We start from the raw sequence: 25,184 nt of genomic DNA, 5'->3' as shown, positions 1-25,184 counted from the left end.
AAAAAAAAATAAAAATTAAAAAAAATATATAATATCAATAAATAAATTATAAAAAAAAAAATATTATAAAAATTTAAAATATAAAATAAAAGAACAAATAATCAAAAAAATAAAGAAATAAAAAATTATTATAAATATAAAAATCGAAAAGTTAATAAAAATAATAATAAAATAAAAAAATAATATTAATATATTATATATTTTTCATAATTATAAATCTTATCTATAACTATTAAGTATATATATATATATATATATATATATATATATATATATTTATTTTTATATATATATATATTTTTATAAATTACAAATATTATTTTATATATATTATATTTTTATTTTTTAAAAATAACATGATAATTTTCATATTATATTTATATTTGTATAAATAATTTTTTATTACTAAAAAAATGTTTTCGAAATAATTTTTTTATTATCAAATATTATAATATATATTTTTTATCAAAATTTAAGATATTTAATTTTATTATATAAAAAATTATTATATCATATATTAATATTTTTATTTATTATTTTTTTTTTTATTTATTTTTAATAAAATAAAATAATTTTATTTTTAATTCTTTTTTTTACATCTAATATTTAATTTTTTTTTATTATTTTCTATAAAATATCGACTCAAATAATAATTTTTAAATACATTCTTTTTTATTTTATAAATTAATTAATTTTTAATAATACAATTTAATATTATTTATAAAATATAAGAATTTCTTTTTTATAAAATAAATAGAAATATTAATTTATAAAAAATATAATTTTTAATTAATCTTAAAAATAATTATTTTTTTACATAAATTTATATAATATATTTAAAAATTAAAATTGTTAATAAATTATTTTATTTTTGTACAATTATTAGATAATTAATTTTTAAAAATTTATATATATTTATATTTTTTTTATTAAAAAAATCAACTAATAATAGAATATTTTTTATTATTTTCTTTATTACATACAATATTTTTACAATTTTTACAAATATAATTCGCTAAAAATTTAACCTAATCTTCTTTTATACCAATACAAAATGAATGAAACCATATTTTACATTCTTCGCATTGAATATACAATAAATCAGGATTTAAAGGTTTTTAACAAAGACATCCAGTTTTCCATTTTTCATAAGGAGGATCTAATTTTTTTTAGCAGTATAATATTTAGCCCTATTTTATTTTTGTTAATATAAAATAAGAATATTTTTTTTCATTTCTTTTATTTTATATATATAAATATATAAAAAAACATTTATAAATTTAAAAAAAATTATTGGTATTTATTTTATTCAATAAATTATAAATAATTAAATTTTTAAAATAAAAATATCATTATTAGAATTTATTTATTTTTTTAGAAAAATAATTAAATAAATAAATTTATATTAATATATTTTTATTTTTATATTTACAATTAATTTTTCATATTATAAATAAAAATAAACTCTTTAAAAATTATTGTATATATATAAATGTATTATAATTATAAATTAAAAATAAAATACCTAGTAAAGAAAGTATTTTATGAAATATTTTTAAGTTTATCATATTCTTCGAAAGAATAAATTTTACAAAGTCCATTAATACAATCAACATATGTATAATCATAATGATCAGTTTCGAAAATTTCATTTAAACTAATACAGTTTAGAATATTATTAAATTTCTTATGTAGTTCATCTTTTTTATAATACCATTTTATTTGAATTAAAGTAGTGTATTTTCCTTCATTTTCAATAGAAATTATTTTTTTTAGTTAAGCGACTAAATCATTATTTATATCATCAGCATTTTTTATAAGCACTAATTAACCGATTTCATATATCTTTTTTTTATATTTCAATTAAGTAAATTCCTTATATATTAAAGTATTATTTTTACATAAATCAACTAGTTTTGACAATTCATTTTTAATTATATGTTAGCTTACAAAGTAGTTAAAATAGTCTTTTTAAGAATTCTATTCATTCGAGTTCATATTACTTTACGATTATTTCATCATCAAAGGTTAGCTTGATAACGGAGAACTAAATTAAAGCTTTTTAGATGATGTTTCTTCTTCATCTTCATAATCCTCGATATTACTATTGTTTTAAATACAACTTTATTATATCTTTTAGTTTTTTTAGTTAGTCTTAGAAAAATGTTTTCTTTTCATTTTTTAATTATTTTAATAATTAATTTTAATTTTTTTTTATTAATAGTATATATTTCTTTCTTTAATTTTTTTTTAAATATTTACTTTTTTGTTTTTTCTATTGACTTAGATTAAATAAATTTATATATAATCCATTTATTTTTAAATTAACTTTTTTAATTTTTGTTACACTATACTACATAAGGAAATTAATATTTAAAAAAAATATAATAAAAATATAATATTTTTAAAATTAAAGTTATAAAAAAAAAATATATTAAATATTATTCAAATTTATTTATTTTGATTATAAAAATTAAATTGAAAATAAGGGAAAAATTATAAATATATTTTTTAGTTATTTTATATAATAAGTGCTAATTTAGATTAATTATAAATTCAATAAATTAATATAAAAAGTCAATATATTTCATATATTATATTATAAAAATTATCAAATATAATTATTATTTTAATCAAATTAATTTATTTATATATATATATATATATATATAAATATATATACACTTAACAAAAAATATTTATTTATTATTTATTTATAATTTATTAAATAAATAAGTGAAAAAAATAATTTAAATTATTAACAAAATCGTCAAGAAAATAATAAATATTATTTATATTTATTTTATAATTTTATGCTAATATATTAATTTAATATTAAAAATATCTAAAAATATAAAATTTATATGAAAAATTAATTATTTTTCGATTAAATAAAAATACAAATTAAAAAATTAAGATAAATATATAAGAAATAAATATTTTTATTTATTTTTTAACTTTTAAAATTAATATTATATATATAATTTATTTATTATTTATTTTATATATTAATTATATTATTTATTATAGAAATATATAATTTTTTTTATATTTATTTTTTTATTTTTATTTAATTCTAATTATTATATAACTGTTATAATCAAATAATAATAAAAAAATGTTTTTATAGGATACTGAATAAAGTATTTATAAAACTTAAAATTAAAATTTTATATTTTTTTTTGTATATATAAAGTTTTAGATAAAGTAAAAGATAACTTAAATTAAAAAGGATATAGCACTTTAAGAGGACTTTCTAAAACTTTTAGAGGATTAGATTCTTATGATGGAAACTAAAAAGTTGATAGAGATGAATTTTTTATCGGTTTAAAACAAAATAATATTAATTTAACAAAATAAGAATCATTTGTAATAAAATTTATATTTAATAATAAGCTTTTAGATAATTAATTAAAAAATATATATATATATATATATATAAATAGTTAATTCATTAATATTTTGATTAAAATTAAGAAGGAACAGTTGATGTTAACTAATTCTTATCTAAAATAAGAGTAAAAATATATATAAATTAATCAACATTTTATTACTTTAATCAATTTAATAAAGGGGTAAATGAATGATAATAGAAAATAATATGTACTTAAAGCTTTCTGTAAGTTTGATTCTGATAATACAGGTTACATATATAATGCTGATATTAGGTATGAAAAAAAAAAAAAAAAAAAAAAAAAAAAAAAAGAGGGTTGTATAATTGCAGTAATCATCCAAAAGTGGTAAAAGGTGAAATGACAGAAGAATAAGTTTTCGTTGAATTTCTATAAAACTTTAGAGAAAGCAACAAAAGAAATGGAAGAATCGAAAAATAAGTAATTTATTTTAAATAAAAAAAAAAAAATCTAAACAAATAGGAATGGATAGATTATTATGCAGCTGTTAGTTATTCTATTTAAAATGATGAACATTTTATTAAGCTGATTTCATAAGCATGGAACATTTGAAATGAGATTTAATATATATTATTCAAATAAAAAAAGAACTAATATATATATATATATTATATAAATAATAATAATGCTAAAATAAAAATTAAAAAAAATTATAATAATTATTTTTTATTTTTAACTCGAACATAAAATGTTTATTTATTTATTTTTAAACACATTATAAATTTATCAAATTCTAAAAAACTTCAATCCATTTCTTTAAGAATCTAAAATCATAAATATATAAATTTTAAAAAAAGACTAATATTTATAAATTATTTACTCTTTCTGCATATGCAAGATTTTCTTTTGTTTCAGGTGATTAATCAAACTATTTCAAAATATTAATGATACTGATTGTCTAGTTATTTTTTATATACTATTTAGCTTCTTTTTTATAAAAATTTCCAATATCCATAAGTAAGCTTATACAATTTTTAACATATTCCTTTAATTTTTTTTTTTTTTTTTTTAAATAAAAATATTTTCATACAACAGTAGGATGATATTATTATTCGCAAGTTTTGTAAATAAATTCAACTAACTTAGGAATGTGTTAAAGGAAATATCTATTAGGTTAAGCATCATTAATGCCATGCATAACACAAGTATAAGCATCAATAATCTTATCTTTTAGTTATTCTGAATAATCAATTATATCAAGATCTGTTGAATATTACATTTCTAAAGCACCAACAAATCCAAATTCGAAAATTCTCATCATTTTATCTAAATAGGGTAAACAGTTAAGTTTTGAAGCCAAAAAAATATCCCCTATACAGTTAAAGATTTACAATTTTACTTCCCTGTCAAAATTAGTTTATTCCAAGCCAAGCATTAAAGGTTCTAATATGTTTAATTTTTCTTTAAATCCGGCTTCACATGCCCTTGCAATATCCCCGATTGTTCCAAGAGTGGTTTTAAATAATTCCAAATCTTATTATTTATTAGATAATGAATGATTAATGAATGGCCAAAAATTATCCAAATATTAGCAAAAGTCTTCACCAGAAACTGTTGCTAAAGCACTTATTACATACATTCCATCTGTATCAACATCAGCATTTCTTTTGAAATGATTCACAATTAAATTATAAACATCTTTACTTTGATTTTTATTAAAATATTCATCTAATCCTAAAAGACAACTCTTTTTTAAAAAAAATATAAATATTAAATTAAATAATTAAATTAAATTTAAAAGAAAAATACATGCATAGCTGAAAGTATTCCAGATTGAATTTAAGATTTTCTACCATCATTAATTGAGTTAGAGTTATCAAATTAAGCGATAAAGAAATCAAGATATTTTTATGCAATCTAGGGTTATTTCGAAAAATGCACATAATTCATAACACCCATAAAAGACACATCAATTAAACTATAATCAGTTTATTAAAGATCACCACGAATTCCATTTTTAATAAGACTATCAATAATGATGTCCACATTTTTATGAATAACAGAATTATTGGGATATTATTCAAGATTTTCTCCCAAAAAACAGAAAAGCCAACTGATATTTTTGGAAATATTATGTGATTAAGTTAAGCTTTATAAAATTAATTAAAAATCTTAATTACTATTTTAATTTGTGAATAAGCATTCAGGGTGAAATTCAGCAATTTTACTTAATAATTTTGAGCAACTTTCTCTTACAAATTATGTAGAATCTTATAGCATTTTTACAAATTCAGAAATTCCATTTTAGATAAGTTAGCTTATTTATACTTTAGAAATACCTTCCATTAATGTTCCGAATGACTAAGCTGCTGCTTATCTATGTTACCATTCTTAATTGCTAATTGTATTCGAAATAAATATAGTAAATGTAGGAATAACAATATCTCCAACAGCCTCAACTATACTACATAGAGATTTTTAAGCACATTCTTATATTTCCGATTCAAAAGTGGATTGCTAAGTATCATTTTTAAGCAAATTTTACAAAAGAGCTCTTATTAAATTTTCTTATACTTACATAATATGATTAGGATTATCCTATTAAACATTATTAATTCTATTTTTATCTAAGTTTTATTTTCGCCTTTCCAAATATTCGCTTGCAATAGTTGTCCATATTTCAATTGCTGGGCAGGCTATTTCTGGATCTTCATGAGCAATAAAATTTTCAGTTGCATTATAAAGGTTTACAATATATTATCCAATGTACTTATGTAAGGTTTTCACATAGTCAGTTGTTCTTTATAAAGCCAATTTCAATGTTTCAACATCTAATGGATTAGTTATGCAAGAAATTAATTGTTACGTTGAAAATTCTAAAACCATCTTTTATTAAAATAGCTCCTCCATAAATTCTATTGCATCCCCTAAAGCTATTATACTATTTGTTTTTATATCTACATCTTATTCTTCAGGTGATAATCCTAATAATATTGCCGTTAATATTTATTCTTTTTATTATGGTTCTAATGAAAAACGGTGTTATTTTAATTTATCACATATTTATCCTAATGTCATAATTGCGGCTTTTTTTATTTGTATATCCACATTTGGTTATGTACTTGAGGATAAATCTGAAATTAAATTTTGCCATTATTTTTAAGGAATTTCTACCACACATATAGAAGATATTGCCTTTATTTTTATTTTTATATATTTTTTTTTTTAATATTTATATTTTACGTTTGCACATGATTTCTATATTAATTATATATTAGTCATCATATTTGATAACAAAGTTGATTTTATATTCTCACGTAGATTTTAATCTAAACATTCCCATGCGTATTACTTGCTATCAATCTTTTTATTATATTTATAAATTTTATATTTATTATATTTGATTTGTTAAAGTTTTACATTTTTCAAAATAGCTTAATTTAAAATAGTACATGCAAATTGACGAAAAATAGGTTCATTTTATTAATTTATAAATTCGGAGACTAATTAAGTAAAATAACTATTAGGATCTTATTAAAGATAAGTTGCTAATTAGCTTTCTGATTATTTTCTTAGTTCATTATCTGTTGATTTTAATAATATTTATAAGATATTTTAGATATTCATTTTATTTAATATTTTTTTTATTTTTTTCCCTTTTTAATTGATATGTTTTTTTTTATTTAATAAAAATTTATATCTTTTTTATATAATTTTATAAATGCTTTTATATATTTAGCAACACGAAAATATGCTAAAATTTAAAATTAATTTAAAAATTATAATGTAATATTTTATAGAATAAATAAATTAAAATTGACTATTAGTAATATAAATATATAAATATAATATAGAGAATATATATATTATATTATATATATATATTATATATATTTTTATATATTTATATATGCATTTAAAATTATAATTTATTAATTTTTATTATTTAGATTATTACTTTTTTTCACTTTTATATAAATATTATAAATGTATTTTTATATAATTGTTTTTTTTTTTCTATTTAAATATTTTTAATATTTTAATTTTATAAAAATAATTTATATTTTAATATACTAAAAATAAAAAAAATTATTTTATAAATTATTTTTTATTAAACATAATTAAAAAATTACATTTGTTAAATTATAATAAATTTTAATTATTTTGTTAATAAATAATTATTTAATATAAAAAATATATACTAAAATAATAATTTTTATACAAAAAAAATATATTTCATAATCTTTAGAAAACATATATAAAATCTTTTTCTTTACAATCTTAAACTATTTAATTTCTTTCATAACAAGCCTTCAATTCAAAATCTTTAAAATTAGCAATTTAAATTTAGTTAATCTTTTTACATCCATACACTAACAATCCTCCTTTGCAAACAATATTTTGAATACTATTCCAGAAACATTCTTTTAAACCTTTAACATTTTCACAAAAAATCAAATTAAAAGAATTAAATTTTTTAATATCAATATTGCTAATATTCTAGCTATAAAAGTTAATATTTTAAATTTAATTACCTAGATTTACCTTAACAAGTTTGCCTTAAATATTTTCTTCTAAAATACCTTTATTTTTTTTCAAGAAATCTGCAAATTAATAGAATCTTGTATTTAAATCAAATCCTATAACATTTTCGAATTTTTTTCCTATTTCAAATGCAAATTTCCCCACAGAACAATTTAAATGTCCCCCTTTATTAAATCCAGAATTATATTTTTAACATTACTAAACGCAAAACTATGCATAACTCTCCATTTTATTTGATTCTTTATATTATTCCACTATTTCATTCTAAACTGCTTCATCCCAAAAATAATTTTTTTTTTTTTACTAAAATTCATTTTATTTGATTTCTTCTACATATCTTATTCCCCCAAACATATGAAAATGCCTTCTAAAGAAATTTCTAGCACTGAAATTAGTATAAGTACCAATTGAAGCAAAACAACCTCCCAAAATAACATCATGAAGCCCATCAAAACATGGAGTTGAATAATCTTCATACATAGCATGTGCTTAGAACTAATTAAAAGGTGCGAAAGTGCTATTTGTATGCTAATAAACATTTCCATAAATATCATAAATTTCTTAATTTTATTAAAAAAAATCTACAGGTGAACTTGAGAAATATTTGAAATCAATATTTGCATTTTTAATGTATCTTTTTTATATTTTTTTACTTAAAAATACCCATTCAGGTTCTTCTAAAAGTCTTATTTATTTATTATTTTTTTCTTTTAAAAATTCGCAAAAAGCTCTTGCTTCTAAATTATTTACTTCCACAGGCCAATCCCAAGGCATATTTATTATTCTTTGAATAGTTCTCAATTTAAAACCGTTCTCAAGCTTTACCCAGAAAGTTGGATATTTTATTTTTTTACCTTAAACCCATTTCCATCCTTCATCAGTCCAATATTTGGATGTTTAATATCCATTATTTTCCACAAAATCTAAAAATTCAGCATTACTAACTAAAAATTTGGACACTTTAAATGATTTTAATGTAAATTTTTCTTATCCATATTCATTATCCCAGCTATAGCATTCTTCATATTCATTTTTTTATTTTCCAAGTATTATTTCTTTTTCATTTTCTTCTATTTTTATTTCAACTAGTTCATTTTATGGTACATCTTCTCTTTTTTCACGAAAAGAAGGACATTCAGGAAAATCCTCTAAATTAGGATTCATATCTTCTATTTTTACTCTTCTAAAAATTTCTGCAGAAAGTTCTAAATGTACTTTTTGATGTTCTAAACACATCAAAAATACCCAAAAAGGGTCTGTAGAATTTACAGGAAGGCTTAATGAGAAATTTCCTTTTAATATTTAATTTAATTCAGCTTTTACTTATGCACGATAAGCCTTTATCTCTTCAAACTTTGGCCATTCATAATTCTCTAAATTTGTATCATCCCATGACATTTCATCTACTCCAACAGCAAATACAGTTTCGAATTTTTAATTTATAAATTTGTTTATTATTTAGGCCAAATTAAGTTTATTTATATAAAATGTAGCTGAATGAGCATAATAAAATATTAATGGATGACGTAAAGGGTTAGCACTAATGTATAAAGAAGAAGTTTTGCATAATTCAAAAAATTTTTCCTCTAATTCAAATAGAGCATTCATTTAAGAAATATAAGTTTCTAGAAGATTTTCAGGAGTAGTATTTTAAAGAGAAATTGTTTGAAATTTTTAATAATACATTTTTTTTAATTTTTTTTTAAAACAAAAAAAATTTTATTAACAAATATTATGTATATATATATATATATATATATATATATATATATATATATATATATATATATATATATATTTGATATAATCGTCTTTATATTTTTTTAATTTAAGAAATCTATTAACAATTGTTTAATTTATTATTATTTTTTAAGAAAATTATGTAATTTTAGATAGGATATTTTTATTAATTTACTTTTTTCTATAATAGTTTTAATTTGTTATATAATGATTTTAAATTTAATTTAATTTTTAATCAGAAGAAATAACTGGTTTTTTTTTATTAGAACAAATATAACATTTCCTTTAAAAAAAAATACAATGAAAATTATTTTTATTTAAAAAAGATTTTATTTTTATAAAAAAAAAAAATTAATTTTTATTATAGGATATATTAATTTAAATTAAAATTATAAAAAAAATTGCGTATTATATAAGATTTTTTTTTTCTTCAAAAAATCATAGTTAAATGAGAATATATTTATAAATTATGAATACATTAAAAATTAATATAAAAAAAATTAAATGATATATGATATATCAATTAAATATAAAAAAAAAAAAAAATATTTAAAAATTATATGTTTTAATAATATATATATATTAATAATAACATTATATTATTTTTAATAAAAGATACATTATCAATTTTTTTTTTCTAAATTAAAAAAGTATATATTTATTTATAAATTATTATACAAAAAATTATTTTTTGTTTTTTATATTAAGATTTTATATGTTTATTAAATTATTTCCATAAATTTTAATAATTATTTTTATTATAAAATAAATCATTTTAGAAAAAAAATAATTCAAAAATATAATTTTGTTATTTATTCATTTTTTAATTTAAAATATTAAAATTTGTTCATTTTAATATAATAATATTACATGCTTATGGGAGTTTTAATTTTAAATAACTATTTTTTATAATAATAATCTTTTATGGATTCGTAATTATTATTTTAGCTTTCTTATAAAAAAAAAATACATAATAATTATTTTTAATTTAATGCGAATTTTTCATTTTTTTATAAAAAGATAATTTCTATTATATTTTTTTTAAAAAAATGATATTTTTTTTTTTATAAATACAATATTGAAATTAAAAAATTTTTTTTACAAAGAAATGTACTTATATTTTTTATTTAAATAAAAAAGTAAATATAAAATTAAAAAAAAATAAACATAAATTTCGTTTGACCAACAAAAAAAATATATATATAATAAAATAAAAAAGGCAAAAACAAGGCAAACCTTTCTTTGCAAAATAAAAAGTACAAAATTTAAAAAAACTAAAATATTAAAAAAAAAATAATACAAACAAACAAAATAAACTAATAAAATGTTTGGTCGTTCCTCAAGTAGAGGTTAATTATTAATGCCTTTATTAAGTCGTCAATAATCATACCAAGAAAATTAATTTCGCAAAAACATATCTAAATATGATCCGTTTGCTTCTCCCCCAGATTTCGATCTGGTCGAAATGCATTAAAAAGCCTGTTTAGTTGGCATTCCCTAATAATAAAAAGACGAAGATTATGAAAAGCCATAAATAAAGGACGAATATTGTCCATGTTGTAATAATTTAGTAAATAAAGAGCAACTTCCAATAAACTGCAGCGATTAAGAATTATCATTTTTAGGGGGTGCGTACCCTTTATATTTTCGATTAACAACGTATTTCATAGTAATATTATTTTTATTGTTTTTATTTGGAGGTTCAATTCGAGTTTTGATAAGTAATTTTAAATGCACTTAAGAATGCGTTAAATTTTTAGGAGTTATTGTAATTATGGATTTGAATAAAGAGCATGAATAATTTGGAGGTGAGTGGTATGATTTCCTAACTGCTATTATTATTATTACTTCTATTATACTTATTAAGCCAATTATTTTTGAAAATATTTCCAAATTTAATGAAGGATTCATTAATCCTGCAAATTATACATTAGCTTTAAAAAATTTGCCTCTAAATACTACCAAATAACATATTATAGACTTCTTTAAATAATACACGCAAGAAAAAATAGCGAAAATTAACATGGTTTATTCAGTAGAAGAATACGTAAAAGCATTCAATAATAAAGTAGCGTACATTCGATGTATAAATGAATTAAAAAGTTAATTAAAAAATAATTATTTAAAGGAAAAAGATCGCCCGAAATTATAAACAAAACTTAAAAATTATGAAAAAAAACTCAAAGATGAAGATTCCAAGCTCAACGAATTTTAATAAGAATGTGACTTAGAAGGAAACATGAAAAATTTTACAGGGACTGCATTTGTTTCTTTTAATTCTTAGCTTCCTATTAGACCTATTCTTAAAGAATGGGGACATAATTCCAGAAGAAGTATTATGCATTTTTTTTTTTCTTGGTATAAAAATCCATATTAAACATTTCTAGGAAGAACTTTAATTATTACACCTGTATTAGATATTTTTTTCTTTTTGTATATTTTTCTTTTTTTTAATAAAGGCCCCTGCTCCTACTGATATTTTATGGGAAAATCAACGGTTTTCATTTTTTAGAGTTTGGATTAATAACTCTCTTATTATAGTTGTTAGTTTTGCAATTCTTTTAGCAAGCTTTTATATATAATTTCTTGTTATGGCTTATGTATATCCTTTTAAAAAAGAGGCTAATTTAGATATATATAATAGAATAAGGGCCCTTTTAATGTCTTTAATTGTAGTTGTAGTGAATTCTATAATAAGATTAGTTGTTATATATTTTACTAGATTACAAAAACTAGATTCATAAGTAAAATATAATTCCGCATTTATAAACAGGTAAAAAAATAAAATAATAATATAAATTTTCTAAAAATAATAAAACAATATAAAAAAATAAAGATTTGTAACACTATTATTCTTTAATAGTGCATTCATGCCATATTTGGTACACGGAAGATGGGATGAATCAAATTCCAGTAGTTTATTGTTATAAGACATACATTTTATATTTCTTGCAAATGCCGTAACAGAGCCAATTACGAAAGTATTTAATGTTTTTTGGTTTTATAGATTATATAAGCAGCATAAAATAAAAAAATACAAAAAGTACGATCCTAGAAATTGCCCATTTACACAACATGAAGCCAATTAGTGGTTCGAAGGTCCAACATTTAGTTTAGCCAACTCTTATGCTTTCATTGGAAGAACGTTAGTATTAACAACATGGTATGCTTCTGTAGCTCCTTTAGGAATTATATTTTCTATATTTGGGTTAATTGTTAATTATTATGTAGATAGATATTTCTTATTAAAAATATCTTCTTGTCCGGAAACCTAAGATGAGGAAATATGTAAAACAATGATAAATTCTTTAGAATTTCTACCTGTTATTTATCTTTGTGGGGTAATAGAATTTTAAGCTCGATTGAAAGTGAGTGAAAATTTACTTTATTTTTTTACACAATTTTTCAATTATGGAATTACTTCGGCTGGAATATTCCTTTGTGCAACTGGCTATTTAGTTCTTTTTAAAAGAGAAATGCCCAAGCCTGCACTTTCAGAAGCTTCGTATGAAGAAGCTAAAATATTTTTTAGAACAGATTACGATTTAGTAAACCCAATAACTTAATAAAAGGCAAATTAAGAATGGATGCATTCTATAAATAAAAAAAGAGTCAATAATTTAGGAAATATTCCAAACACAAACATGATGCTGAGAAATACAACTAGGCAAACTTTGGGATTTGGAAGATCTACTTTTATATAACGAAATGAAAGTACTAAATCATTTGAAAAAAGGCAAATTATTGAACTTGAAAATATTAATTTATCTCCATAGTCTACACCTAAAAACAATTAAAAATGAAAAAAATAAAAAAAAATATTGTATATTTTATTATAAATGAAAAATATATAAAAATTTTCAATTTTAAAAACTTTTCAAAAACTCCTTTAATTTCTAAACCTCTTCATAAAATTTCTAAAAAAAATCTTCAAATTCATTCCAAGCAATTTTCTTATCACCTCCTTAACCTTCAATAGCTTAAATAATATTAAAAACACTCTAACTAACTAAATTACTAAACATTAATTAAGCCGAACCATTTTTTTACAAATTCTAACTTATATATTCTTAAAATTATTTTTTTATAAGCTCTTCGATTTCTAAAGAACTTATATATCCATTTTTATCTTTATCTAATAAAATAAACTATTTTCTTAGACTGTGCTTAAAAACAAAAGAATAACTTTAGCCCTCAGCATTTTTAGTATTACATAAATAAAGAAGCCATTCGTTTCTAGAAATTAGCCCATTTTTATCTTTATCAAGTAATTTCAATTCAAACTTTATTCGATCGTCATTTATTTCTGTATTTTCCATTACATATAATAAATATTTAAAATCCTATATTTATAACTAGTTATCATAATTAACATCCGTGGCATCGTATGCACTCCAGCCTTTAATTACATTTAAAAAAGAGTTTTTATATGCAAACCCATTCGGAGTTTCCAAATTATCAAAAGAAGAGGTTTCTTCAATTATTTTTAGTAACAAATCAACACTACTCTCATCTAAATTTTCTTTTTAATTTTATTTTATTAAACCTTTTAAATCCTTTAAAGGTGCATAAAGCTAATCATCTCCAGAAATTCTTTCAAATATTTTCTAATAAGTTAAAAAAATAAATTAAAATCTTCTTTGAGCATTCTCAAAAGTCTATACATATCCATATTTAAGAAAGAAATCTTACAAATAAAAACAATTTTTAAGCCAAATATAAAACTCTTCAAAAGAAATATTCTAACTACAATCAATATCTATTTCTTTGTAAATTTATTTTGAAAACTCTTTTATTTATTCATTTGAAGGGAATTAAATTTCGATAATCTTACATAAACCTCTTATTGCAGATTAATTGGTTAAAATTAACTCATTTAAATCTATACTTTCATTGTGGTCAAAATCAAATAACCTAAATATAAACTCAGTACGATTTTCAAAATTATCTCCACATAATATTACTAATAAAGATATGCTTTCATATATATCTACTTTTCCGTTAATATTTTTATTGTTTTCTAACTTTAGGAATATTTCTTCTGTATATTCATCTAATATTAAATTAAAAGAGTCAACAAATTATTCATAATTTAATGATTAGGTTGTCGGATAATACGTTTTTAAGATTTCTATTGAGTCATAAATTTCTTAAAGGCTTATTTTTTTTATAAAATTTATTATTTTGTTTCTTTATGGAAAATAATTTATTTAAAAAAAATTGCCCATTTTAGTTTAAAGTTTATTTTTTATTGGATTAAAGAAATAAAAAAATAAAAAATTATATGTAAATTTATATAGTGTATATAAATATAATTTAATTTATTTATTTCATTTTTCTATTATTATTTTATGTTTAAAATAGCATTTTTAATATAATTATTTTACTTCCAAACATCTTTTATTATTAATTCTAATTAAGCAATACCCTAATTCCAGTATTATTCGTCCAAAAACCTCACAAAAATAAATAATTTTTTACAAATTTCATTTTATTTTTCCTATTCTAATTCACTAAAAATTTATTTTCTTTTCCAAAAACATTCTAAAACCCACAAAAAGACTTCATTATTACATTTAAAAATATTAAAAATAAAATCAGACAAAGCTAATTATTCCAAAAATTCATTTTCTTATAACAAAAAACTTTTATTTTATGAATTTTTTAAAAAATTAACTAAAAGAGAATATTATTATTCTTTATTTATATTATTTTAAATTAAGCTTTATTTTCCTATTCTTAAAATGTTTTTCAAAAAAACGTCATTTTAACTCAAAAACCCGACATAAAATCCGAAATTATCTGAATTAATTTATATCTTGCCTTTTTTTTAGAGCAATACTATTTATTTTTCGCATTCCTTCTCTTCAAAAACACCTTTTTTTCTTAAATTTTCTAGTAAACCATATATACACTCATCCCTATTTTCATCCTAAATTATATTTTCGTAAATTCTAATAGTATTTTGTATTAAAAACCGTTTTTTTTCTTCTTAAAACTCATCAAAATTCAGCTTAAAAATGTACAAATAATCCTACACTTAATTTTTATCAAAAAAGGCGTCATCTTAGTCTATAAAAGTCTCTTCAAGGATTTCGAAAAAAGCTTTAAAAAATTAACTTTTAATCTCAGTATTATTTTCAAAACATAAAATTGCCAAAGTAATAGTTTTTAAACAACTAAAAAGTTCTAATCTTCTTTCTAAAATCATATCAATTTATTTAAGGAACTTTTTACTAATTAAAGTTTTCTAATAATCATTTAAAAATTGTTAATTTAAATAAAAAAATTACAAAAACTAACTTTAATTTTGCAAATAATTTACATTACTAAACTAAACAATATATATGTTTACTAATATTTTCATATTTTCTATATTTAATTTTTCTTTATTACTCACATGTAAAATTTCTGAAAATTAAATTGCATTTAAACTATTTTAGAATACTTAAAAATTCTTTAAAACAGCATAAAATACTTTTTCATTTTGTAAATTTAAAAATTAAAGAGTTTCCAAAAATTCAATTTAATCATCAAATCCCATATTATCTAAAAAACTAGAAGGAAGTTTATTAAAGTGGAAAGAAATTTATTAAATAATCTCTTTTTTTAATTATGAATAAATCATTATTTAACTTTCAGAATTTTATAAGTTTTTTTTATTAATTTATTTATATTTATTAAATCTATAAGTAAATCTTATTATTAGCTTTCTTTTAATAATTAAAATTAAGCTTTTACATTTTCAAGTTCTTTTTATGTTTTTTCATTTAAAACTTCCCAATCTATCTTCTAGTAATTCTTTGGGTCTTTTTCACCTGTTTTTAATAAGTTTTATAGCATTTTTAAATAATCTTTTTTTTTTATGACTGTATTATTGTTAATATACTCTAAAAAATCTATGTATAATACGATGAATCAGCTATTTTTTAGATAAAAATATTTTTTATACGTTATTTTAATTAATCTATATGGACTTTTTCTTCTTAATTCTGAATATTTTATTACGTGGTTTTATTTTAATTAGTTTTAATACTAAAAGAGCATTATAAAAAATAAAGTTTTTGAGTTTTTTTAACAATAAATAAGATATTTTTTATACATTATTTTTTTTAATTTAACACTTTTATTTTTACTATATAAAAAAATAGTATATATAAATCAAAAAAAAAAAAAAAAAAAAAAAATATATATATATATATATATATATATATATATATATATATATTTAATAGTTTAAAATATATATGTTCATATAATTTATTTCATTCTAAGATATCAATATTAGTATTTTCTTTATCTTTAATATTTAAGGTTTCTTTTATAAATTTTGGAATATTTAAGATATTCCCTTATATATCATAACTTCCAACTCCTGGATGATTATTTATATCGAATAGTTCTTTCTTTTTATCTTTTGGAAGTCCCAGTCCAATATTAATTAGAGGACCTTTTTATTCATAAAATGCAGGCCCAGGTGATCTTTCTTAATTCTATTTAATGTTAAAAACATCTAAATAATCTTCTCTTCTTTTACTTTTTTAAAATATAACTTTTTTTTGATTATCAGGCACAAATTTTTTATTATCATATTAAGAAGGCGAAGGTTTATCTAATTAATATAATAATGAAAGTGGAATTTATAAACTTTATTTAAAATCTTTTTAGCTTATATTTGCCGATTATTATATAATTTTAAGTTTTTTTTATTCTAATTTCGCCTTTGCAATAAATATTGGCCTTACTTTTTTTTTATTCAATTTTTTTTTTAACAGACTCCCGCGGATATCATATGAACCAGGACCAGGAACTTAGCTTTTTATTTCAGGCCGCTTCGAAGTTCCGATTTTTGGTACAAACTTTGCTTATTCATGATATATTCTATACTATCCAGGAGGAGGTATCCTTATTTTTATAAACAAATGAATTAATTTATATTTTTTTTAAAAAAACAAAAAATATATTACAAATCTTTATTTTTGAGTTCTTTTAATTTTTATTTAAATGTAAAGCAACTTGCAGTCTTATATTTAATAAATTCAAAAGAACTTTTCGAATAATATCCAGGTCCTGGTGTAGTTTAAGAAGTATTATATTTATTTTCATCAAACCTTTTCATAGTACTCATAGTAGTTAGTACTTTTGATTAATATTTTTAAAAAGCTTTAATAGTTTCATATTAAGCAGGTCCTGGTGATATTTCATTAAGTTTAAATTATGCACCTTTTGAACTTTTAATATATATTTTTTATTTAAAAAAATAAAAATATACCTTTTAGAAAACGCATGAGTGTCTGTATGTAATGTATTATTTGTTATTTCATAAGTACCAACAGAAGGAAAATCCTATTTTTTTCTAAAATTTATATCCGTTCTTGATGAATATTTATTAAAAGGAACGCCTTTAATTCTTATCTTTTATTTAATAAGATTTTCTTTAAAATCATTTTTTATTGAATTTTATTCATCTATTTAATAATACCCAGGCCCTAAGTTATTCCAACAATTTATTTCAAATATATTCCTTGCAGAATTGGAAAATTGTTAATGATAATTATTTAATTTTTCCTTTTAAAATAACTAAATATATGATCCTGGACCTGGAACTTCTGTTTCTGAGGTTTTGAATCTTTATGAATGCTAAAATTTTCCATTTTTTGGCTTTATTTATAGTTATTTGTAGCTTTATTCTATTTAATATTAGCCTACACTCGGATATTATGTTATTATACCATCCATACATGAATCTCCTTTTATACCCTTTAATCCAAATGAAAAACCAGGAATAAAATGTCTTTTATCTAATATTAATTTTTTATCCATTTATGTTTTTATTTTAAAGAAGTAGAGAAAAATAAATATTTATTTTATTAAAATAAAAAAAAAAAAATAACAATAAAAAAAAAAAAAATTATTTGTTATTTTATTTACTTTCTTTTGTTTTTTTGTTTTTATTGATATATAAAAAATAATAATAAATAAATAATTATATATATTATTTTATTTTCAAAAATCTTATTCTTGTATTTCAACTTTAATTTTATCAATAACTTTTTCAATTAATTTAACAAGCATTTCTTCACTTTTCTCTCTATTTTAAAATAGAAAAAAGGTATATACACATAAACAAACAAAAAAGAAAGATAATAAATAATATACCTATCATAAGCGCATTTACTGATTGCTTAATTAATTTTGGTATAAATAACTTTTAAAATATTAATAAGCTCTTCTTCTCTAATTTCTCTTTCTTTTCTTTCGATTTCAAACATTTCTTTCAATTCTTATATTTATTCAGAAAACTATTAATAAATAACTTATTCGATTTCTTCTCTATGTGCACTTTCTTATCTTATTTCTTCTTAAAATCTTGGAAGCTCTTCTTCTATTTAACTTTATAAATAATTTTAAGATGCTGTTTTAGCTTCATATTCTCTATGAATTTCTACAGTTAAAATATCAATTTAACTTGTAAGTTTTTAGAAAATTCTTCTTTCACTTTCTTCCCGTTCTTTAGAAAAATTATCTAATAAACAAACACAATTTTTTTGAGTTTATTCAATATTTTCTTATACTTCATTATCAATTTTATCTTAAATGCTTTTTTATTTTTGTAATTCGTCAAATAAATATTTTATCTTTTTAATTAATTTTTTCTTAAATTTTAATTTTTTTTAATTTTACTTTATTATTTAAAGCATCAAATTTATCCATTTTTTAATTATAAAGTTCTTCCACTTTTTATTCTAATGTATTTATTATTTAAATAGCGAATTTCCATTTTGTTTATCTTTCATTATCTACTGTACTCTATGTTTTAATTAAATAAAACTTTATATATATTTATTATTTTTTAAAAAACTTGTATATTTTGAATACGATCAAATACTTTTGCAACTCTTTCTTGATTAATGTCTTATTTTTATTTGAAAAAAATAATTTATACAGTTTTAATTGAAGGATAATAAAAGTTATTAAATATATATATATTTTTGTTTATACTATTCATTTATTATTTCCAATATTAGTTTTATTTTTTTATTTTTTTCTAAAAATATAATATTTAATTAAAAATATATTTAAATTCAAATATATAAAAAAAAAAAAATTTAAAAATAAATTATATTTAATATTAATTATAAAACCAAAATTAAAAAATATAAATATAAAAATAGTATAAATAATAGTTACGTTTTTTACTAAATTATTATTCAAGTAACGCAATTTTAACTTTAATCGAATTCTAATATAGTTATCTAATTATTATATATTTATAAACTTATTTTCATTAAATTAACTATTTCTAATTTAAATTTCTTTTTCTTTGTTATTAAATATAAACTTTAATTTCAGCTAATATTTTATACAATTATTATAACTTATTTAAGGAATGTTTTTTTTTTTTTTTAAATAAGAACCTTCTTTTTTTTATTACTTTAAAATTTTAAATACAGTTTCGTTAGTGAGTTTTTATTCTCAATTTTGTTTTTTTAAAAAACACATCTCTGTTTCTGAATATAATTTATTTAATTTATTCTTTTATTAAATAAGTTTTATTTTCAATATATATATTGTTCATATAGTTTTTTTTATTTATTCTATAATTTTTTTAAACAAAAATTGCATAAAAGCTCTTTTATTTTGGATTGAATCGTTAGTAAAAAATTTAAAATAAAAAAAAACATCAATATAAACAACCAAGTCGTATTTAATTTTTATAATTATTTCTGTTAAAAAAATTAACTTTCATTTAATAATTTTATAAATCTTAAATTATTTTTTTGGAAATTATGTAAATGTTTCCATTTTTGCAACAATTTTTTTAATTATAAATAATTTTATTTTTTTACTATAGATATATTAATTGCCCACTCAAATATTATATAAAATCATCATATAACATTAAATTTTATTATTTTATAATAGATTTATGAAAATCAGCAAAACATCTAGAGTAGAATAAGTTATTATTATCCGTTGTTCAAATAGTATCGAAGCTAGAATTATCGGAATCAAGATTCCATATTTTATTTTTTTTGATAAAAATATTAATTTGTAAATATAAAATTTTTATAATTTTTTTTTAATTATTTTTTTTGATAAACTTTTAATTTTTTAATTTTTTTCATAAATTAATATGATAATTATAAATATAAATACAATAATTATGTTTTTAAGGTTTAATATAACGAAATATTTAATTATAAAAAAGTAAATGTATATGAAATTTTATTAAAATTTTTAGATACTTATATAAAAATATAGAAAAAAAATATTTATAAATATAAATTATTCGATTGTATTTATATATCAATAAAATTATTTAAAAATATTTAAATTATTAATTATATTATTCTTTTTTATTTAGCTTCTATTATTTCATAATTTTATTATAGGAAAATTTAATATAAAACTAAAAATAATTTTATAAATTAAATATTTAAATTTTTCTCATATAATTTCTAATTAAATATAAATATATTGATTATTAATTTATATAAATGAAAGTATTTTTAAAATTATTATTAATAAATATATATAGTATTAATAGTTATAATTTATTTTTATAATTAATTATTAACTAAAATTAAATGCATATTTATTCGCTTTATGCATAATATAATTATTTATATTTTTCTATTTAATAAATATTTTTATTATGATTATAATATTTATGTAATAAAAAATTTAACAATCAATACTTTTTTAAGTTAATTCTTTAATTTTTATAACATTACTTTTTTATATAAACTCGTTCCAATAATTTTTAATTAATACATTTATGATAATTTATATATATTTAAAAATAATTTATATTAAAGTTAGACATCAGTTTAAAATAAAATTTAAATTTTTTGTTTATTGAAATTATAAATTTATTTAATATTTTGATTGAAAAATAAAAATGTTAACAAGTTAAGGATTTACGAATGACTAATTTCATTATTAATATGCCCCATTAAAACCTTAATAATTAACTAAACTTCCTAGCCTTTATTAAAAGCAAGATCCATTATATACCAAATCTCGAGAAGAGCTTTTAAAAGAAGGTAATGTAAGTTAAAATGAGAAATTACTAAAGCATATAAATACAAAAATAGTTGCAAATATAACCAAAGAAAATTTAAACTTTGATTTATTAAAAGACATGGTAAATGCTGGTTGCAACTCTTTTATGGTAAATTTTGCATATAATAGTGTAAAAACAGCAAAAGAACTAGTTGAAATTCGAAATTTTTTAGAGGATTAGTTAAAAATTAAAATTCCTATTACTGGAGTTTTGCAAGGAAAAGTCATTAGAATAGGTTAATTAAAAAATGCAGAGATACAATTGAAAAAAAATAAGAATATAGAATTATTCTTAATGGAAAAGTCCTTGGAAGCAATCTTTATTGTGGCGTGAATGATAAAAAACTTATTCAAAAAGTTAAAATTGGAGATAAATTGCTCGGCGATTATGGACATGCACAATTTACAGTAAAAAAATTTGAAAAAACAAACGAAAGTTTGAAGATTTTAAAATAAAACTTCAATTATGAATTTGACGAAATTTTAGAAGTAAAAAAATATGAAAAATCTACTTAAAATTCTTCATGTATTTTTATTTAAAGCAGTGATGATATTCTTAAATAAAGCATAAAAAAAGATAACTTAATTTTAAAAAATTTTAGAAATTTTGAAAAAGAAGAAGAAAATCAAAATGAATTTGCTTAAAAACTAAAGTAACAAAAAAGCCTTTTTAATAAAAATTATGATGTAATAGTTACTTAGGTAGATTTTAATTGTCAAATTAAATCACATTAACCCATATTTATAAACAAATTTACTCAATAGGAAAATTATGATGATTTATTAGAATATCAAGAAGATATTTTAACCCCAAAAGATATAAACGACTTAAATTGGTGCTAAAACAACGATATAGATAGCATATGTATACCCAATTTAAGAAATAAAGATGATATAATAAATGTCCGAAATATTTTAGGAAATAAAAAAAAAAATTAAATTTTTTCTAAAATCTAAAATTCCGAATCATTATTAAATTTTGAAGAAATAGCTAAAAACTCAGACGGAATAATTATTGCTAGGGGTTATTTAACTTTATATGTAGCTGCGGAAAACCTCTTTACTTTATAAGCTTAAATGATAAAATATTGTCATGAATATTTAAAACCAGTATTTGTTTAATAAAACGTATTGGATAGTATGGTATCTTCACTATTACCTAGTTTTTGCGAAATAACTGAAATATCTAACCTTGTATATAATTTTGTGGATAATATTATGCTTTCAGAAGAAACATCATGCGGAGATCACCCTTTGGAAGCTGTAAAAACACTAAAAAGAATTTGTTTAGAGGCTGAGTAGTAAAAAGAAAATGAACTTTTTAATAATTTTTAATAATTAACTTCTACTAATATTACTGTCTAAAGTTGCATTTTAGAATGTGCTAAAAAAGCTGCAGGCGAGTTACAAGCCAAGGCAATTATAGTATTTACTAGTAGAGGTTATTCTGCATTAAAATTGTCTAAAATAAGGCCTTTTAATAAGCTTTTTGCAATAACAAGTTGCTTTAAAACGGCTAGGTTTCTTAGTAATGTGCGTGGAATTTAAGATTGTTTTGTTTTTGAAAGTTTAGAAGGGACAGAAGTTTTACTGAATTAGGTTATAGAATAATTAAAAGTAAAAAATGTTCTTAGTTTGGGTTAGTTTATAGTTGCAGTTTTTGGAGATGTCGAGAATTAAGCTAATTAAACAAATAATTTGAGAATTTTATAAGTTTAATGAAAATATGTGTTTATTAGTAATAATTTAATAAAATAAGATAAATATAATATATAAATAATATTTATTTATTTAAATACTTAATTTAATATTTTATGTTTAAATATAAGTTTTTTTATTTTTAAATTTTACTTTTAATTAATTTAAAGCAACAAATTAGAAGAATTATATTAAATTTTAGTTATAAGCAATAAAGGAATAAAATATAAATGTTGTAATATTAATTTAATGATACACATTCTTCATAATATTTTATAAATTTTTTTAAAAAAAATCAAGACAAAACATGAAAGTTATCTATATAATTGACTTAGTTAAATAATAATTAAATCAAATAAAAAAATATAAAAATAAAATATATGTAATTAAATATGAATTTTAATAAATTATTAATAAATATTAAATAAATAAAGTACAATTCATAAAAAATATAAAAGTAAAAAATGTATTATTAAAAGTATTAAAAAAAACATATTTAATATATATTATTATTAATATTATTATTATTATTATTATTATTATTATTATTATTATATTATTTTTTTTTTATTTTTTTTTTTATTTTTTTTTCATTTTTTTTTCCTTTTTCTTTTCTTTTCATTTAATTTTTTTTTTTATATAATTTATAATTTTTTATTTTTTTTATTTATATTTAATTTATTCTTTAATTATTTTTAATATTATATAATTTTTATTTATCATCATCATAGAATAATTTATTTTTAATTTTTAGAATTTATATGTCAATATTTAAATAATTAATCATTAAGTTTTTATAATATCTGCAATTCTTTTATTAACATTTTATAAATATTAAATTTGCTACTATAAATTTTAATTTTTTTTTATTATTTATCAAATAATATAAAATCATAATTAGTATAATTATTAATAGTTTTTTTTAAATATTATAAATAATTATGCTGCATATAGTACTTTTAATTAATTATATATATATTTTCTATATACTTTGATCTAATTCAAAATAAAATACTAATTTATAATCATAGATAAATAATTAAATTATCAATATATAATAATATTTTTATTTATTAAAATTTTTTTTTTTTGTTTTTAATAATTATTATGATTTAAGAAAATATTTAATTAATTTATTAGTTTTTTGTTATTTTTTAAAAATAAAAAAATATAATTTATTATAAATTTTTTGTTAGTTTTATGAAAATTTAATTATACTAATTCTTAAATTTAAAAATGTAAATATAGTATTATTATATTGGCAATGATTTGATTTATTTAATAAATTTTTTATACATAAATTTAATAAAATATATAATTTAAATTATTTATAAAATAAAAACATACTTTTTAACATCTTATAATATGTGTATAATTTAAAAAAGAATATTAATATTACTTTTCTATATTATTTATTAGAATTTTTATTGTTAATTTTTTTCTGGTCAAATAATTATTCTTATCATATTTCATTTTTTTATTTACAAATTTAATTTACTTTTTTTTTTTATTTTATTTTAAATTATTTATTAAATATTGGTTCAATTTATTTTATTTAAAGTTATTTTAAATTTAAAAAAATAATTACTTTTTAAAAATACAATAAAATATTATTTTAAAAAAATGAAACATAATACTCACTACTCATAATTATTATAAAAATAATAATATGAAGATTAATTTGTATATATATAAAAATATAAAAATGCAATAGTATATTGTTAAAAAAAAACATCAGCTATAAAAAAGAGACATTTTAGAAAACGAATAATATATAAA

At 17.9% G+C, this 25,184-nt stretch overlaps 6 protein-coding genes across 6 annotated transcripts, besides 39 other annotated features; 3 read left to right on the top strand and 3 right to left on the bottom strand. All coding sequences in view use genetic code 6, as the record gives it.

The window, feature by feature from the left end:
- Positions 1–237: 237 nt before the first annotated feature.
- Positions 238–298: a microsatellite.
- Positions 238–339: a microsatellite.
- A 176-nt stretch (positions 340–515) lies between these two features.
- Positions 516–558: a microsatellite.
- Positions 516–561: a microsatellite.
- Positions 524–557: a microsatellite.
- A 200-nt stretch (positions 562–761) lies between the features above and the next one.
- Positions 762–828: a microsatellite.
- Positions 829–1,028: 200 nt separating this feature from the next.
- IMG5_195350 (hypothetical protein) lies at positions 1,029–2,042 on the bottom strand (the record flags this gene model as incomplete). The annotated part of the gene is made up of 3 exons (XM_004024349.1): positions 1,902–2,042; positions 1,526–1,845; positions 1,029–1,190 (listed from the first exon to the last, which is right to left on the bottom strand). Coding segments are annotated over exons 1-3 (569 nt in total), but the record flags the coding sequence as incomplete, so codon positions are not given.
- A 606-nt stretch (positions 2,043–2,648) lies between these two features.
- Positions 2,649–2,682: a microsatellite.
- Positions 2,683–2,696: 14 nt separating this feature from the next.
- Positions 2,697–2,726: a microsatellite.
- Positions 2,727–2,964: 238 nt separating this feature from the next.
- Positions 2,965–3,027: a microsatellite.
- Positions 2,971–3,090: a microsatellite.
- Positions 2,978–3,026: a microsatellite.
- Positions 3,042–3,072: a microsatellite.
- Positions 3,091–3,566: 476 nt separating the features above from the next.
- IMG5_195340 (hypothetical protein) lies at positions 3,567–4,043 on the top strand (the record flags this gene model as incomplete). Its single annotated transcript, XM_004024348.1, has 3 exons — positions 3,567–3,668; positions 3,707–3,833; positions 3,876–4,043. Coding segments are annotated over 3 exons (318 nt in total), but the record flags the coding sequence as incomplete, so codon positions are not given.
- Positions 3,674–3,705: a microsatellite.
- Positions 4,044–4,048: 5 nt separating the features above from the next.
- Positions 4,049–6,966, bottom strand: IMG5_195330 (importin beta, putative; the record flags this gene model as incomplete). Its single annotated transcript, XM_004024347.1, has 6 exons — positions 4,049–4,177; positions 4,234–4,398; positions 4,444–5,100; positions 5,163–6,548; positions 6,597–6,716; positions 6,774–6,966. Coding segments are annotated over 6 exons (2,541 nt in total), but the record flags the coding sequence as incomplete, so codon positions are not given.
- Positions 5,113–5,152: a microsatellite.
- Positions 6,552–6,587: a microsatellite.
- Positions 6,967–7,182: 216 nt separating the features above from the next.
- Positions 7,183–7,265: a microsatellite.
- Positions 7,211–7,265: a microsatellite.
- Positions 7,212–7,263: a microsatellite.
- A 285-nt stretch (positions 7,266–7,550) lies between the features above and the next one.
- Positions 7,551–7,590: a microsatellite.
- A 2,045-nt stretch (positions 7,591–9,635) lies between these two features.
- Positions 9,636–9,696: a microsatellite.
- A 490-nt stretch (positions 9,697–10,186) lies between these two features.
- Positions 10,187–10,229: a microsatellite.
- Positions 10,196–10,250: a microsatellite.
- A 515-nt stretch (positions 10,251–10,765) lies between these two features.
- Positions 10,766–10,810: a microsatellite.
- Positions 10,811–11,851: 1,041 nt separating this feature from the next.
- On the top strand, positions 11,852–13,455 carry IMG5_195320 (hypothetical protein). Its single transcript, XM_004024346.1, has 2 exons — positions 11,852–12,411; positions 12,475–13,455. The coding sequence occupies exons 1-2, from the start codon at positions 12,230–12,232 to the stop codon at positions 13,439–13,441; spliced, it is 1,149 nt and encodes a 382-aa protein (XP_004024395.1). The 5' UTR covers positions 11,852–12,229; the 3' UTR covers positions 13,442–13,455.
- Positions 13,456–16,824: 3,369 nt separating this feature from the next.
- Positions 16,825–16,866: a microsatellite.
- Positions 16,867–18,644: 1,778 nt separating this feature from the next.
- IMG5_195310 (normocyte binding protein, putative) lies at positions 18,645–19,352 on the bottom strand (the record flags this gene model as incomplete). The annotated part of the gene is made up of 3 exons (XM_004024345.1): positions 18,645–18,729; positions 18,798–19,276; positions 19,323–19,352. The coding sequence occupies 3 exons, from the start codon at positions 19,350–19,352 to the stop codon at positions 18,645–18,647; spliced, it is 594 nt and encodes a 197-aa protein (XP_004024394.1).
- Positions 19,285–19,321: a microsatellite.
- Positions 19,353–19,785: 433 nt separating the features above from the next.
- Positions 19,786–19,821: a microsatellite.
- Positions 19,822–21,786: 1,965 nt separating this feature from the next.
- On the top strand, positions 21,787–24,609 carry IMG5_195300 (pyruvate kinase, putative; the record flags this gene model as incomplete). The annotated part of the gene is made up of 3 exons (XM_004024344.1): positions 21,787–21,816; positions 22,473–23,148; positions 24,602–24,609. The coding sequence occupies 3 exons, from the start codon at positions 21,787–21,789 to the stop codon at positions 24,607–24,609; spliced, it is 714 nt and encodes a 237-aa protein (XP_004024393.1).
- Positions 23,518–23,562: a microsatellite.
- Positions 23,910–23,966: a microsatellite.
- Positions 23,924–24,007: a microsatellite.
- Positions 23,957–24,079: a microsatellite.
- Positions 23,960–24,074: a microsatellite.
- Positions 23,962–24,007: a microsatellite.
- Positions 23,962–24,041: a microsatellite.
- Positions 23,965–24,007: a microsatellite.
- Positions 23,965–24,070: a microsatellite.
- Positions 23,966–24,025: a microsatellite.
- Positions 23,966–24,040: a microsatellite.
- Positions 24,027–24,123: a microsatellite.
- Positions 24,055–24,110: a microsatellite.
- Positions 24,610–25,184: the final 575 nt, after the last annotated feature.

This window comes from Ichthyophthirius multifiliis, assembly GCF_000220395.1.
Source record: "Ichthyophthirius multifiliis unplaced genomic scaffold scaff_1120509251396, whole genome shotgun sequence".
In the NCBI taxonomy this organism is placed as follows: Eukaryota; Ciliophora; class Oligohymenophorea; order Hymenostomatida; genus Ichthyophthirius; species Ichthyophthirius multifiliis.
The sequence above is the reverse complement of the archived record's forward strand: the minus strand, read 5'-3'. Positions and strand labels throughout refer to the sequence as shown.